Source organism: Coregonus clupeaformis, chromosome 8 (genome assembly GCF_020615455.1).
Source record: "Coregonus clupeaformis isolate EN_2021a chromosome 8, ASM2061545v1, whole genome shotgun sequence".
NCBI lineage: Eukaryota > Metazoa > Chordata > Actinopteri > Salmoniformes > Salmonidae > Coregonus > Coregonus clupeaformis.
The window spans coordinates 15,599,318-15,613,783 of NC_059199.1; the positions used below are offsets into that span (position 1 = coordinate 15,599,318).

The 14,466-nt window shown below is 40.8% G+C and overlaps 3 protein-coding genes across 4 annotated transcripts; all 3 read right to left on the reverse strand.

Moving 5' to 3' along the window:
* Positions 1-1,223: 1,223 nt before the first annotated feature.
* On the reverse strand, positions 1,224-3,464 carry LOC123491436. The gene is made up of 8 exons (XM_045222215.1): positions 3,282-3,464; positions 3,007-3,065; positions 2,527-2,596; positions 2,350-2,439; positions 1,806-1,904; positions 1,595-1,678; positions 1,384-1,488; positions 1,224-1,307 (listed from the first exon to the last, which is right to left on the reverse strand). The coding sequence occupies exons 1-8, from the start codon at positions 3,462-3,464 to the stop codon at positions 1,224-1,226; spliced, it is 774 nt and encodes a 257-aa protein (XP_045078150.1).
* On the reverse strand, positions 3,464-6,563 carry LOC123491437. The gene is made up of 13 exons (XM_045222216.1): positions 6,430-6,563; positions 5,968-6,011; positions 5,651-5,728; positions 5,440-5,505; positions 5,223-5,327; positions 4,977-5,054; positions 4,773-4,859; positions 4,593-4,691; positions 4,354-4,458; positions 4,005-4,103; positions 3,835-3,882; positions 3,632-3,712; positions 3,464-3,517 (listed from the first exon to the last, which is right to left on the reverse strand). The coding sequence occupies exons 4-13, from the start codon at positions 5,473-5,475 to the stop codon at positions 3,464-3,466; spliced, it is 792 nt and encodes a 263-aa protein (XP_045078151.1). The 5' UTR covers positions 5,476-5,505; positions 5,651-5,728; positions 5,968-6,011; positions 6,430-6,563.
* A 4,943-nt stretch (positions 6,564-11,506) lies between these two features.
* On the reverse strand, positions 11,507-14,064 carry LOC123491503 (E3 SUMO-protein ligase ZBED1-like). 2 transcript variants are annotated; one of them, XM_045222327.1, is made up of 4 exons: positions 12,706-14,064; positions 12,280-12,383; positions 12,047-12,125; positions 11,507-11,954 (listed from the first exon to the last, which is right to left on the reverse strand). In XM_045222327.1, the coding sequence occupies exons 1-4, from the start codon at positions 13,103-13,105 to the stop codon at positions 11,944-11,946; spliced, it is 594 nt and encodes a 197-aa protein (XP_045078262.1). In that variant the 5' UTR covers positions 13,106-14,064; the 3' UTR covers positions 11,507-11,943. The 2 variants fall into 2 exon arrangements, with proteins under 2 accessions (XP_045078262.1, XP_045078261.1); XM_045222326.1 differs by lacking the exon at positions 11,507-11,954 and having other exon boundaries at positions 11,961-12,125.
* Between the last annotated feature and the right edge of the window lie 402 nt (positions 14,065-14,466).

The window sequence follows — 14,466 nt, forward strand, 5'->3', positions numbered from 1 at the left end:
CAGCTACTACAAATCTGCTAGTATGGTTATTAAGGGTGTAACGATTCGTTTTAACAACGATTCGATTTGTATCACGATTCGTGGTTGTCGATACGATTCAAGGACGATATTGGTTCATTTAGAACGATACGATCCGAAACGATTCAGTGACTTGAAATCGATTCAGTAACCTTTTAGCCAAAAAATTCAACCAGTGTGACTGAAATAAATACCTGGATACTGGACAGTGCAGGTGAAGTTTCCTAGATTCCTGTTTCTTGTAAGGACCGCAATGGTGGCTTGATAATTTCTTGCTCGTCGGCTTCTCCTCTGTCATCCGCCATGCTATGCTTTGTTGTCTTGGCGCCTTTGCGCTGCTGCTGGCGCGATGACGTCACGGATAGGCAGACTGAATTGAGTAATGTTTAAAGCCTTTATCATTAAAAGTGCTAAGAAAAAACATCCATATAAAGTCTGACGTGCTTAAATCCAATGGGTTATTTCCTAGTATCGATACAATCGATTTATTACATTTTAAAACGATGTTAGATCGATATATGTTGTCCAAAAGGCCAACTCGCCGAGCACAGATCGATGTAGTTGGATCATAGGAATATAAATCGATACATCGATGTAGTAGATGGATCGTTACACCCCTAGTAAAAACACTCCAGTGCGCAAAACAGGGGCACTGGAAAATACAAGGCACACAGGGAATATTCCCAGCGATACAAAATACATGGAGCTCCACCCGAGCTTCTCTCTCCTCCACAATAAACAATCACACACAAAGACAAGGGGGCAGAGGGAACACTTATACAGGTACTAATGAGGTGATATGAACCAGGTGTGTGTAATAAACAAGACAAAACAAATGGAATGATGAGATGAGGAGCGGCAGTGGCTAGAAGGCCGGTGACGACAAACGCCGAAGCCTGCCCGAACAAGAAGAGGGGCAGCCTCGGAGGAAGTCGTGACAGATACTGTATATTTTTGAAAGAATAATATATTTCCCTTGACAGAGTAATGCTGAATGTAAAAAATGGCTCAACTTACCCCACTCTCCCCTACACATGATGTAACATTTGTTTACGATTGACAGATAATGTTTAAATGCAAAACACTTTATACAGATAATGTTTAAATGCAAAACACTTTATTTTGTGATGGGGCCCTCAGCTCAGTTTGGGAACCTTAATCCAGGCTGGACAGCAGGAACTCAACCTGTATTTCTAGATTCCCCATCACCTCCCCGAGAGCCTCTCTGGGCTTTCATAGATTGACTCATTGAGGTTGAAGATGGATTCTAGCCATGCCTTCATCTGGCCCTGTTGACAACAGACACATCATCAACTATTATTGAGAGAGAGAGAGAGAGAGAGAGAGAGAGAGAGAGAAATGTACCTTAACGAGGAGGTAGAAGTTCTCAGCAGCCTCTGTCCAGGCTCCTCCAGGAGGGTCAATCCTCATTATGACTTGCAGGAGCAGATAAAGGAAGCTACCAGGCTTCTGGAGAAGGAACAGGGGACATGAGTGAGTGTCTACAGATCTGATATGACAACAGTGTGTATAGCATAGATAAACAACAGGATGTTCCATTCTTAGGGCCACTTACAGATATAGGAAGAGATGTCTTTCCTTCTAGAAGGCTTAGTAGAACGAATTCATAAAAAACATCTGCGAAGTTGATGCGGTCGATCTGAAGTCAAACAAATAGGATAATTACATAATCTTCATTGACAAGCACTTTAGAAAGTCTCATTGAGTAGATGTTAGATGAGAAGACGGTGCCTGCAGCTAACGCTCAAGCTTGCATGTAGACCTACTCCTACGAGAGCCATCTCCTGCTCTAGTCGCTCCCTGTTTGCTGGCTCATTAATGAAGTTCACCAGTAGGTCGTAGGCCTGCTGAAACTGCCTCACATCCTCAAAACAAAACAATCATAAAATTCCTTAAAACTTAGATCATAAACTCAAAGATTCAGGTCTGTAATTCAAAGGGCCTCCGAATGTTTGGCTAGTATGACGTTGAAACTTTTCAACTAAACCCTATGAATCACTGTTGCCTAAAGGTAACCCACTGTGCAAGAACTGGTTGAATCAATGTTGTATCAATAAAAAATGTCAATGTGATGATGTTGAATCAAAGTGGGAAACTGATTGGATTTGAAAGAAGTCATCAACGTAAGGGAATTTCGTCTTTTAACCTAAATCCAATTACGTTAATTTTGGGGGGGATTTCACATTGAATTCACATTAGTTGACAACTCAACCAAATGTAAATCAAAACGAGACGTTGAAATGACATCTGTGCCCAGTGGAAACTATATATCTGGTGTGATGAACGTTGCACAATTATGTAATTGGTTACCTGCTGGTTGAGCTCGGATAGTCCACTCAACACCATCCTCCCAGCGTGGGTGAGGTAATTGAGGGAGGTACTGTCTGAGGATGTCAGAGCCTGTGAGAACAAGACAGTACATTTACAAATAGTCCAGAAATGTTCATGAAGTGAAATACAAAAAGTGCTAAATTCACATTTTCTCACCTCCATAGCACGTCTGATACCGGCCAGCCTCAGAGAGAAGTTGGTTGTCCCTTGGTTTTCAAAGTAACGCCTGTAAATAGAAATGTTCAATAACAAATGTTCAACCTAAGAAGCTAAAACATCAGTGCCATGAAATTAAGAAATAATTTTATGTTAGCCTATATTATAACTGCAGGATTCAGAAAGACCATACCAATGTAGGATCTTAATTTGATCACTCTTTTGTTGCTGAGAATTTTCCTGCACGGCAGGAAATGCAAACTTGTAGCGTATTTGGAATTTTCAAGTTTGTAATTTCCACTTTGAAATTTTAGACTCGATTTGCCCTAACGAAAAATGTATCCTGTTGCTGCAGGATTATTTTCCTGCTGTAGCAAACTGTCTCAAATTAAGATCCTACATCTGTATAACTACAATATTGGGCAGATTATTTCAAAGCAAAGGTTTTTACTATAGATGAACACATGAAAGCGAACCCACCGCAACTGGGGCACATCTGCAGCATTATTTTGCTCCTCCACAAACTCCTCCTCAAACTCCTAAAACAGACATCACATTAACTTAAACTCTACTAAACTGCAACATCAACTGAAGCAGACAAAACATTCAGTGACATCATAACAATACTTTCATCTTGACCTAACAACTTGACCCTTGACAGACAACACAAACCTATCGATACCAAAACAATGACACACACCTGTACACACAAGTACAAATGAAATAAGAATTATTGACTGTAGAAAGAGTTTTACCTGAGGAGTGCTGTCAGGGGTCTGGTCCTGGTCCTGGGTGGAGTGGTAAGGTGGAGGGGGACTGGGAGGGGAATCGGAAGGGAAAGGGGGGAGGCGGAGAATTCTGGGGAACTGGTGAGAGGAGCCAGAGGACGGCTCATGAGGGGTGGTGATGATGTCAGAGGTGGAAAACTGATATGCCATCATCTCATCCCCCTCTCCTGGTACCCCTCCACTGTGGTGGAGATATCCACCTGCTGTTTAACACACAACATGTGACACTGTCAGCCCAACACTGAAAACCACCATATTGAAAACCCCTCAACCAAACACTGAAATAAATCATAACACAGAGAAACAACGGGGTGTACCTGGGCATCCTCATAATAGGTGAACTCAGACCTCCTCTTGACAAGGCAGGACATGAGTCCATGGATCCTTCTACCAAGGAACTAAAAATGAGGCAAGAGATTAGAACGTGTAATTTCATTTTCTGTCAACATGTATTTATTCAAATAGGTAAATGGACATTTGCCACTTTACATTTTTTCTGTGAAAAATTGCCTGACTGTACCTTAATACCAGTCAGCTTCTTGTTGGTGAGGACCACCTGGACGAGACCCTTTAAAAGAGACAGAGAAACATTACATTTCATCCAGAAAATATAAGTAGACATATAGCATGTGCGTCATTTGACACAAATCAGGTGCATTTGAGACGAAAGACCAGTTGAGAATCTCTCACCCATGGGTCCAGGATTTTTTCCTGGATGACTCTGCTCCACCACAGCTGCTTCTCTACTCCCCTCACAATGCACAGGTGATGCATGTCCTCTTCATTTTGCTATAAAGAAAAAACTCCTTCAGTCTCCAGACCTCTCTCTATATGTTAGCTGTAGATGTCTATAACATTTGGCAGGCGATTTCAGTTCTGAGTATAATCCCTGGCAGTGATATAGAGCCCACATGATGTTCGTACGACAAGTTTCCCCTAGGTTTCAATTAGGGACAGACATACAAAAGAAAACCCTGAGACAATTGGGAGTTCAAATACACAGGTGTGTTCATAAATGTTAAGAATATGTCTGAAGTACCTGCACTCGTCCATAATGGATATTCCAGTAATGGAAATGAAACGAACCCCAGTTCCCAACCAGCTGCAACTTCTCATAGGGAAAACCAGAGTCTTCCCTATTTGGCTGAAAAACAAAGACATCCCCTAATTATAGAGATTGCTCTGTGATTAATAAGACACACAATTGTGGAGATAGAGGACATGGTAATGTGTACTATTACTAATCAGCTATGACTGTCTAATAATGTGATTGACTACCTGTGAATGGCTATCTGAAGGTGCTGACAGTTCGTCAAGCACTAGCCTCCCAGCTTCAGTGAGGTGAATGGTAGGCTCCTCAATAACCAATTTGGAAGTCTGTGAAAAAAAAGGGAACAGGGTAAAGTAAATTCTCCCTATAAGATCAGATGAGCTTTGGTTAATAATGTGTTTGGTTACCTGTGTGTTTAACACTGCAAGCTCTGTTACCAGCATTCTCCCAGCACGAGTGAGGTAGTAGACTGGTTTGGCCTTGGAGAAGACAGGCTATGAAGACAAGGGAATATGTTTTTTTCATTATGTGGTTTTATAGAAAACTAGTGACTTGATGTTAATCTTTAATATCCTCTAAAGACCAGAGAGTATCAGAATGGATAGACTCACAAAGATAGGAACACACAAGGGTCCAGACCAAGGGATTAAAGCCAGACAGGACCGGTGCCCAACCTCCTCATCCACATACTAAGGAACAAGACAGGATTAAATTAAGAGTCAGTTTGAATGATAGACAGGTAGCCTATAGGACTGACAGACTGGAATAGGGAGGATCGCAAGAGGAGGCCACTGCATGATAGATTCTGAGACACTACACAGGTCTGTGTTGAAAGGTTAAGGAAACATCTGAGGTACCTGCATATGAATGGCTACCTGTTCATTTTGAGAGGACAGTTCATTCCATACCATCCTCCTAGCAGGAGTGAAACAGATGAAAATGGGCTGCTCCACTGTGAATATCTGTGAGAAAATGAGGGAACGAACATCAAAGTATTTCACTACCGTAGTGGATACTGAAGGTAATCCTGCCTATTAGATCAGATGAGCTTTGTCCAATAATCTGCATGGTTACCTGCGTGTTTAACACTGCCAGCTCTCTCACCAGCATCCTCCCAGCATGGGTAAGGTAATATGTTGGCTGCAGTTATAAAAAATAGGGAATATGTTTCCAGAAATGTATTTCCATATTGTTCTTCAGAAAACGTCATGTTTATGTTTAAAGTACATAAACCAGTTTTAAGACCAGAGAGAAGACCAAAGAGTATCAGAATGGATGGACTTACAGAGCTGGGAACCCACAGAGGTCCAGACCAAGGGATTAAAGCCAGACAGGGCCGGTGCCCAACCTCCTCAACCACATACTAAGGAAGAAAATCAGAATCAATTTATGAGTCAGTAAAATGACAGTTTGAATGACAGATTGTTATTGAACCAATCCTGCTAATGAAGCAGTATTGTTATAGCCTGGGTGCCAGTCTGTTTCAGCTCTCTGTCCACTCCTTATGGGATTGTGATGCCAATATCATATTGCCACGCTGGAATTGGCAAGAGAGCGGAAAGACTGGCACCCAAGCTATTGATAGGCCTGCAGCATTCTTACCTGAACAAGGACTGGGTCCTCCTGGTCCAGGGTGGGCTCATTATCTTTATGAAAAACAATAAAGGATTGTTTTCTCTAAGTTTAAGAAATACTAGCTACAAGACACCAGACATCTGTCCATGTAGTTAGGCTGATCATATATTTACTTGTGTTTTATATTGTATGACATCATATGTATTTATGTGTCTGCATAATGTACCAACATGTTCAATTAAACCTAAAGCAAGGGTTTGGTTTCAAAGGAGCAAGTTTGTTTGTTGTTGTTAATCTAGGGCTACACTGTAAAAAAATGTCATCACCATGATTGCTACCTAAATGACACCCTATTCCCTATTTAGTGCACTACTTTTGACCAGCGCCTTTTAACCATAGAACTATGGGTCCTGGTCAAAATAAGAAATAGGGTATTGGGTGGCATTTGGGACTATTACTATTTAGACATTGTCAAATATGTAAACTTACCCTCCTCAACCGTGACAACACGGTCCACGCTCTCCACGGTGGCCAGTGCATCCTCACCGATACCGTAATATTTGCTATATGTGGTCCTCTGTAGCTCAGCTGGTAGAGCACGGCGCTTGTAACGCCAAGGTAGTGGGTTCGAACCCCCGGACCACCCATACACACAAAAACTGTATGCACGCATGACTGTAAGTCGCTTTGGATGAAAGCGTCTGCTAAATGACATATTATTATGAAAGTAGACTGCCGAACCGGTCGCAAACAACAGGTCAGCTGCACACAGAAGCGACCTCTCGCGGAGGAATCTCAGCGGGGTCGCTTTCAACAAACGACTGAACATAGACCTACTCATTATCGCTCTACATACTGCAGTGATTTTGACTGAGTTCAAAACCATCTGACAATTCTTTCTTAGAATTACAGGGTTTTATAGGGACCATTAATACGTCAAAGTATTCCATAAGTCATGGTTGGCTATGTCACAATGGGATGAACATGTTTATCAAACTGATTAAAAAACACTCAACAGTGACATCAATTAAATTGAATTTTGAGCATGATTTGGGAGTTTATACAATTGTAAACTATGAAACCATTGTTTAGAGAACAGTAGGAGTATAACCATTTAGAAAATACTGTATCTATGGCTCTGAGTAGGAGTAGAAGGGACAGCGTCACAATGCGCTCGCCATGGTTCTGAAAAAGAACGTTGCTGCGTTCATCAGCTCTGTGATGTTCTAGGTGGAGACACTCACTGAACCACTCACTTTCACGTTCAAGGTGTCAAAGCGTTCAACCAACATGCATTGGACTAAAACATCATTCAAATAGTTACTAAAAAGCCTACAGATATGTTTTACATTATTATTTTAAATCTCCTGCATAAATCAGCTGAGATAGCCTACTCTTCTCATCTCTTCGCCCTCCTGCCCTGGTGGTTATATCTGAGCGTTTTGATAACTGATTGATAATTTGGATTATTCATATCCAAAGTGAAATGCTGATTGTGTCATATTTATAATGTAGGCCTAGTAGCCCACGTTTCATGACATAACCCTAATCCTAAAATAGACTAAAATTGAAACCCTGGGCGAGCACACAAGCTCTGGCTGTACAGCCGGCAACAATAATACATCCAAAGAGGGTGGCTGTTGAGGAAAACCAGTACACCAACACAAATCTTCATTAGGAGATAAAAGTAATCAGAGGCTAAAAGAAAATGGCAGACAATAGAAATCGAATGCGTATGTTACGGCTGGTTAGTGTTTTAATTACGTAGGACTCCCACAAATCTATTGTCTCTCTAAAAAACTGTAGGCTGCATATTGGTGGTCAAAGTGGTCGAAACGGTGTAGTGATCCTCGCTAATACAGTGAGCCACATTACAATTCTGACCAAGTGGGTTAAATCTGTTGGAGCGATGCGTAGGGTGTTTGCCTTTCACGCATGTAACCTGGGTTCGCTTCCCCGCCCCTTGTTTGCTACACTATTTTAGGAAAGGGACATCTTCATGACCAACAATCTTACTCTAAAAACGTTTGTGAAAAAAGTTTGGTCAGTCTGTGAAAGTTAGAAAAGGTTGGTTAGTCTGTGAAAGTTAGAAACTTCCAGCAGGAATTGACAGTCATCAGTCAAGGTGGTTGGATTATATAGCTACAGTGGTGCTATGGTTCCAAAAGTGCTGGTGATAAAATTAACATAACTGGCATACACATTTCAAAACAAAGCCTATGATCAGGTATGGAGTTTTGGAAATGTTGTTAAACCCAACAGTCTATACTCTATAGCACAAAGTGTGATGACCCCAATGATAAAATTGCATGTTACTCTAATTGTGAGATGTGTTACAGTTTACAATAGGCTACTTGGGTCTACTATACCTTCATCCTTTATTAAAGCATTCGGTTGCTAGCATTATCTCCACAAGCAAGGGTATCCTGGGGAAAGACAAATCTTCTCCTCCCAGTAGACTAACTGGATCAAAGCCAGTAGCCTCTAACATTACTGCTAGATAGCCATGTAAACACGAACCTCAGTGGCAGAGCTAAAGCTCATCTGAGATCTTGCATAGGCTGCTGTTTACCATAATCAGGATATTTTTTTACAAACCTTGGCGATACTTTCTTTGTTCTCGATTCGGAAGAAACTTGTCTCTTATGAACATCTGTGTGCAGTTGCAGGTGGAACTCCAAAAAACAGAGAATATTCAGAAAAATATTAAATCCACTTTTTGTATTGAGCGATAAATACCGCTTTCATATGTGTAGATCTTTCTTTTGGTCGCACTGTGGGAAGTGCTGTCATTAAGGCTACTTCTACAAGCGGCCGCAGCCGCTTCGCATAGAAACGACTAGTTACTGCAACGGTGTTGGGAAATGTGAGATGTGCACAGCTAAAATGCCGAGGACTGTGCAAAAGGTGGATTTAATATATTTTTTGTCGAATTTTCTCTAGTTTTTGGAGTATGCTACCTGTAACTGCACACAGACATTTATAAGAGACACATTTCGTCCTAGGTTAGGGGTCTATAATTGTAAAATAAATGTGTTTGATTGAATAACTAGCCTAATCTAACTATCGTGGTCATACATCTGGACTCTTCATCATCATCATCAACACTTTGAATTACTAAGGAATATTCCTATAGCAACTAGTTGCTAGGGGAAACGAGACACTAGCATTATCCTCTTGTTGTGAGACTGAGAGGGAGGATTGGAGAAGTGCACGAGGAGGGGTGGGAAGCAGAGAAGACGGAGCATGGTTGAAATTCCACCAAATGGATAAGAAGAGGCAGACAAAGTTTGACACATTTATGTTTTCAGTGGTTGACCGACACGAATGAACGAGTAAACCTTGTTTTAGCCTAGTAAAGTATCACAAATTAATACCTCAGTATTAATTATCCACTGCACGGAATCTCCATGAGGGCACAAGTCTGCATGACGATTTTCGCATAAAGAGAGGCTGCGCGGGAGAGCTGACTTGTCGCCTGGCAGGTATGTTCTGCTATTTTGAATAAAGCTAGCCATACAGCTAATATACATTTTAGGCTATTATTAATTTCGTATAGCTAACTAAATAAATGAAGCTATCTAACAGCAATGCTGTTGTGGGCTTACACATGTAATAATTACAACCAGGAGCCTATAATGAAGGAAGTCAGCTTTTCAGTCAGTCCTATCATTTATATTGAAAATAGGTTATTATAACACAAGGTAAACACACATTTACAATAATTGTTAGGTCTATGTTATTAGCCAAAAATGTACTGATACAAGTACAGAAACATTCATAGTGTTGGGTTCTATTTTTCTCATAATTGGATCTGTATGTGATAAATAGCTTGGAAGGAATGCATTAATGAGGAGCACTGTACTGATATGGATTGTTTCACATAACCGCCTGTTATTCATGTGGGGAACGTTAGGGGCTAGGATGAGATAAGACTTGTATTTCTCACAGATACGAACACTCTCTCTTTGTTGTCTGTGAAACTGTCCTTGAACGTGGGTACATGGAGTACAGTGGAATGGTGTCTTTTGGGTGCTGACTCCACAGGTTATTATGATAGCAACTTATGCCTGGCAACAGTGTGCAATAAATGGAGAAGAGGAGTTGGGACCAACCCCTGCGCCAACGGATTGGCTAAACCACACTCAGTCCTTTACTCTGATTGGCCAACAGAAGAGGTGGGAACTATCTGTCAGAGTATTTGAGAAAAGAACCTGTAAACAGTTTTTTAGTTCTCTGAGTGCCCTGCGTGGTATTTCAGTGGACCCGTATATACGAACCTTCATACTTATCATACATACATTTTGCATATAATAAATTAAGCTTGGATTGAAGATCTCTTGATTCTTATTCCAATACCAGATTTGAATTACGCAATTTCTAACAATAGCCAGAGGCAACCTAGGCTACACTGCAATTAACACTATACTTATTATACACGCTATGTTCTACAGTGCTGATTCTAAGAACAGGGTTAATTCCCATAAAGTATTAGTATCTCTGTCTCTATCACATACATGCATGGCCAAGGAAGATAGGTTGCATAAACAGATACAAATACAGAGCGATAAGGCGCAAGGGGGACAGGGGAAGAGAATAAACAGTGAGAGGGAAAGAATTGGTGAGTACGCTCTGTCCTGCAAATGCCAGAGCACATCAGCGCCGGAGCTACATCTAGTTTGATGTAAGGAAGTAGCCTACTCGATTGCCTATCCAGGGGCCTTGTATGTGATCAGACCTGTTGAAGGTGGGGTTCGTGTGTGAATGTGAGTATGAAAGTGTGAGTATGTATAGCTGTAAGTATGAGAACGTATCAGTGTAAACTAGGGGTGTAACGATTCGTTTTAACAACGATTCGATTTGTATCACGATTCGTGGTTGTCGATACGATTCAAGGACGATATTGGTTCATTTAGAACGATACGATCCGAAACGATTCAGTGACTTGAAATCGATTCAGTAACCTTTTAGCCAAAAATTCAACCAGTGTGACTGAAATAAATACCTGGATACTGGACAGTGCAGGTGAAGTTTCCCTAGATTCCTGTTTCTTGTAATGGAATCAGGTATCAATTAATTATGAATATAAATAAACAAGTAAACAACAATGAATGGCAAATGCATTCACATTTTATTTGAATAAAGTGCAAACAACACTTTAGGTTGAATTAACAGGAAGTTAAAATTGTCTGATCTCATTTTCAATATTCAATACATTTTCAATAAAAGTACAGTAAGTGCAACCAACATTTCAACAGTAGGTTTACCTGCTACTTCTGCTTTTGTTTTTCAACATAAAAATATTACAATATTAATATCAAAAATAAAGTGCAACCAACATCTCTTCAGGTTGAATAAAGAGTAGGTTTACCTGCTACTTCTGATTTTGTTTTTCAACATTACAATACAAATACAGTATTAATATAAAAAATAAAGTGCAACCAACATCTCTTCAGGTTGAATTAACAGTAGGTTTACCTACTACTTCTGCTTTTGTTTTTCAACATTACAATACCAATACAGTATTAATATCAAAAATAAAGTGCAACCAACATTTCTTCAGGTTGAATGAGCAGTGGATGAACCTGCTACTACTCTCATTTTAATAAACAAACAATATTCAACAAAAGATCAAGTGTAACCTACTAGGCTACTCTTCAATGACTACAGATTTTTTTTCAAAAATATCAACTGATCAACATGATCTGGCTGCAGAACACTTCTCTGTGCGTTCACTATGTCGCCAGCAGTACTAAAAACTCGTTCTGCTGGCACACTGGTGCCTGGAATGCACAGGTACCGTTTAGCAAGGGTGGAAAGTACAGGTAGCTCTTTCTCCTGAGATCTCCACCACTTCATGGCATTTTCAGTCAAAGGCAACGCATCTTTTGCTCGGTACTTTAACACCTCTGCTCTGGCTGTCTCGCTTGTGGATTTTCTTTCTCTTTGGGTGAAGGAATCGCCAAACAGCGCATCTAAGGCTTTCTTCTTACAAGGAGGTGACTAATTTGGAGCTACAATATAAGAAATATATTTCAAAATATAGTCATGTTTCTCATTAATACAAAACAACAACAATCTTTTATTGGTATCACATGAAACACACCTGTGGTCTCTTCATTGAATCCTGACAGCTTTGTGCTTGAGCTTCCCTCGTCTTCCTCCTGATTTCCCATTGCTTGCATCTATTGATGTAAGAATGTGTGAACTGTTCAAATTTCTGCTCTGTAATACTGCACACATAAATTTAGAGGAAGATAAAGAACAGATGAGATTTGAGAGAGGACAAATGAAAGGGGAGAAGAGAAAAGAGCAGAGGAAAGAGGAGAGAAGAGTTACCTGGTGGGACACTTCTGCCTCAAAAACCAGTTTTGTGTAGACCTGTTCTCTGTCCTCTTTTTCCAGGTAGGGCAGTTCTTTAAATCGCGGGTCCAACGCTGATGCTGTTTAAAGAACAAGAATATTGCATTCATTGCATTATTAAATTAAGTTGACCTGAAATTGCAAGTGATGACCACCTCCTCATACACAAAATAATCAGAAGATTAAACTTTAGTATGTTTAAAAGAAATGTGGCACAGTGATGATGTAAAGCCACCATGAACTAAGAATTGTATTGCAGATATCTTGTTTACTTTTCCATATGAAAAAACAACTCAAATTCAAACTTGAAAACGCAAAGGTGTGGCATTTTACAAATTAATACAGTCTAATAACCTAAAATATTAACCAAGTTGATTTTAATTAAGACTCCAAATTAATTACCTATGTTGAGAGCATCTTGGGTGCCTCTGTAGCGTGTGGAGAGGTCACTGGCCATCACCCTCTTAATCTCTGCAACCAGGGTTGAGTCATCTTCGCATGGCTGTAGGTGTTTCAGCAGTTTTGCTTGAAGAGGAGCAATTACAGAGAGAGTTGGCTGGTCTTCTTCACACATCACAGTGGTTGCCATTTTGACAGGACCCATCAACTGAACAATGTCATCCATGTTGGCAATATCACTCTCACTCAGCGTGCCTACATCTGTGACCCCCTTTCGTAGATCCTTAGACATCAGAGTTGCCATTATAGCTGGCTGTTGTTCCAAAAAACGTACAAGCATTTCGAATGAACTGTTCCATCTGGTGATTATGTCTTGGATCAGTTTATGTTTTGGTAAATCCATCAGAGTTTGTTTTTCCTATAGGGCGTGACATGCAATCGGGCTGCGGTGAAAATATCCAACAATTTTTCGCACTTTCCCCAACAACCTGGAAGCACGGTCCACCCCCAAACCCTTCTGCGAGGCAAGGTTGAGTGTATGTGCGAAGCAGGTAATGTGTGGATTGAACTGGGCTTCTGCACCGGCCACAATCATATTCCTGGCGTTATCTGTGACGATGGCAGGATTCTTGTCGTAGATTTTCCACTCCATGCAGGCTTCACGCAGTAACGCGCCAATATTTTTACCAGTATGGGCTTCATTTAAAACTCTGGTTAGCAGAACAAAGGTCTTCATTTTCCACTCCGGATCAATGTGATGAGAGGTAATTGTCACATACCCTTGATTTGAGCATGACGTCCAGCCATCTGTCGTTATCGCTACTCGTTCAGCTTGAGAAAGCGACAGCTTCACATCATTCTTAGTACTTTCGTACAATGCAGGAATAACCTTTTCTGAGAAGTGTGGTCGGCTTGGTATTGTGTACCTTGGCTCCAATGTTTGAATCATTTCACGGAATCCCGGATTTTCAACCACACTGTAGGGTCGCATGTCTTTGCAGATAAACTTGGCAATTGTTGCCGTGATGTTTTTCGCCCGAGCTGAGTTTTGGCCTCTGACTAAACATGCAGGCGAGACCTGAGGCTTCTGCAGAGTTGACTTTACCTTTCGCTGCTGTAGCAGCGGGAACGCTGCAAAAGGTGCCTGGACGGTCGGTGTTGTGTGAAATCCCATGGCGCCTTAGTAGGTGGTTGGAGAGATTTGTCGTGTTGCCGTTGTACTTTACTTGACCTTTACATATCCTACAAACAGCGAGCGACTTATTTAGAACATCTCCGTCTTTGCAAAAGCCAAAGTGTTTCCACACACTGGACCGCAATGGTGGCTTGATAATTTCTCGCTCGTCGGCTTCTCCTCTGTAGTCCGCCATGCTATGTTTGGTTGTCTTTGCGCCTTTGCGCTGCTGTTGGCGCGATGACGTCACGGATAGGCAGACTGAATCGAGTAATGTTTAAAGCCTTTATCATTAAAAGTGCTAAGAAAAAACATCCATATAAAGTCTGACGTGCTTAAATCCAATGGGTTATTTCCTAGTATCAATACAATCGATTTATTACATTTTAAAACGATGTTAGATCGATATATGTTGTCCAAAAGGCCAACTCGCCGAGCACAGATCGATGTAGTTGGATCATAGGAATATAAATCGATACATCGATGTAGTAGATGGATCGTTACACCCCTAATGGTTATCAATTTTCAATTTCATTATGCAGCAACTACATGGATTGTTAGTCACATACTTGTATTAATGACAACCTCTT

Excerpts from the sequence above, each read along its gene's own strand:
- LOC123491503 (XM_045222326.1), bottom strand. The coding sequence starts at position 13,105 with ATGGATTTACCAAAACATAAACTGATCCAAGACATAATCACCAGATGG. Across the intron at positions 12,384-12,705 it reads CCAAGATGCTCTCAACATAG|CATCAGCGTTGGACCCGCGA; the intron begins GTAATTAATTTG and ends TTCTTTAAACAG. Across the intron at positions 12,126-12,279 it reads AGGCAGAAGTGTCCCACCAG|ATGCAAGCAATGGGAAATCA; the intron begins GTAACTCTTCTC and ends TTACATCAATAG.
- LOC123491436 (XM_045222215.1), bottom strand. The coding sequence starts at position 3,464 with ATGGCATATCAGTTTTCCACCTCTGACATCATCACCACCCCTCATGAG. Across the intron at positions 3,066-3,281 it reads CCCCTGACAGCACTCCTCAG|GAGTTTGAGGAGGAGTTTGT; the intron begins GTAAAACTCTTT and ends TGTCTGTTTTAG. Across the intron at positions 1,308-1,383 it reads ACTTCTACCTCCTCGTTAAG|GGCCAGATGAAGGCATGGCT; the intron begins GTACATTTCTCT and ends TGTTGTCAACAG.
- LOC123491437 (XM_045222216.1), bottom strand. The coding sequence starts at position 5,475 with ATGCTGGTGAGAGAGCTGGCAGTGTTAAACACGCAG. Across the intron at positions 5,055-5,222 it reads AGGTAGCCATTCATATGCAG|TATGTGGATGAGGAGGTTGG; the intron begins GTACCTCAGATG and ends CTTGTTCCTTAG. Across the intron at positions 4,459-4,592 it reads CTTCAGATAGCCATTCACAG|CCAAATAGGGAAGACTCTGG; the intron begins GTAGTCAATCAC and ends TTTGTTTTTCAG.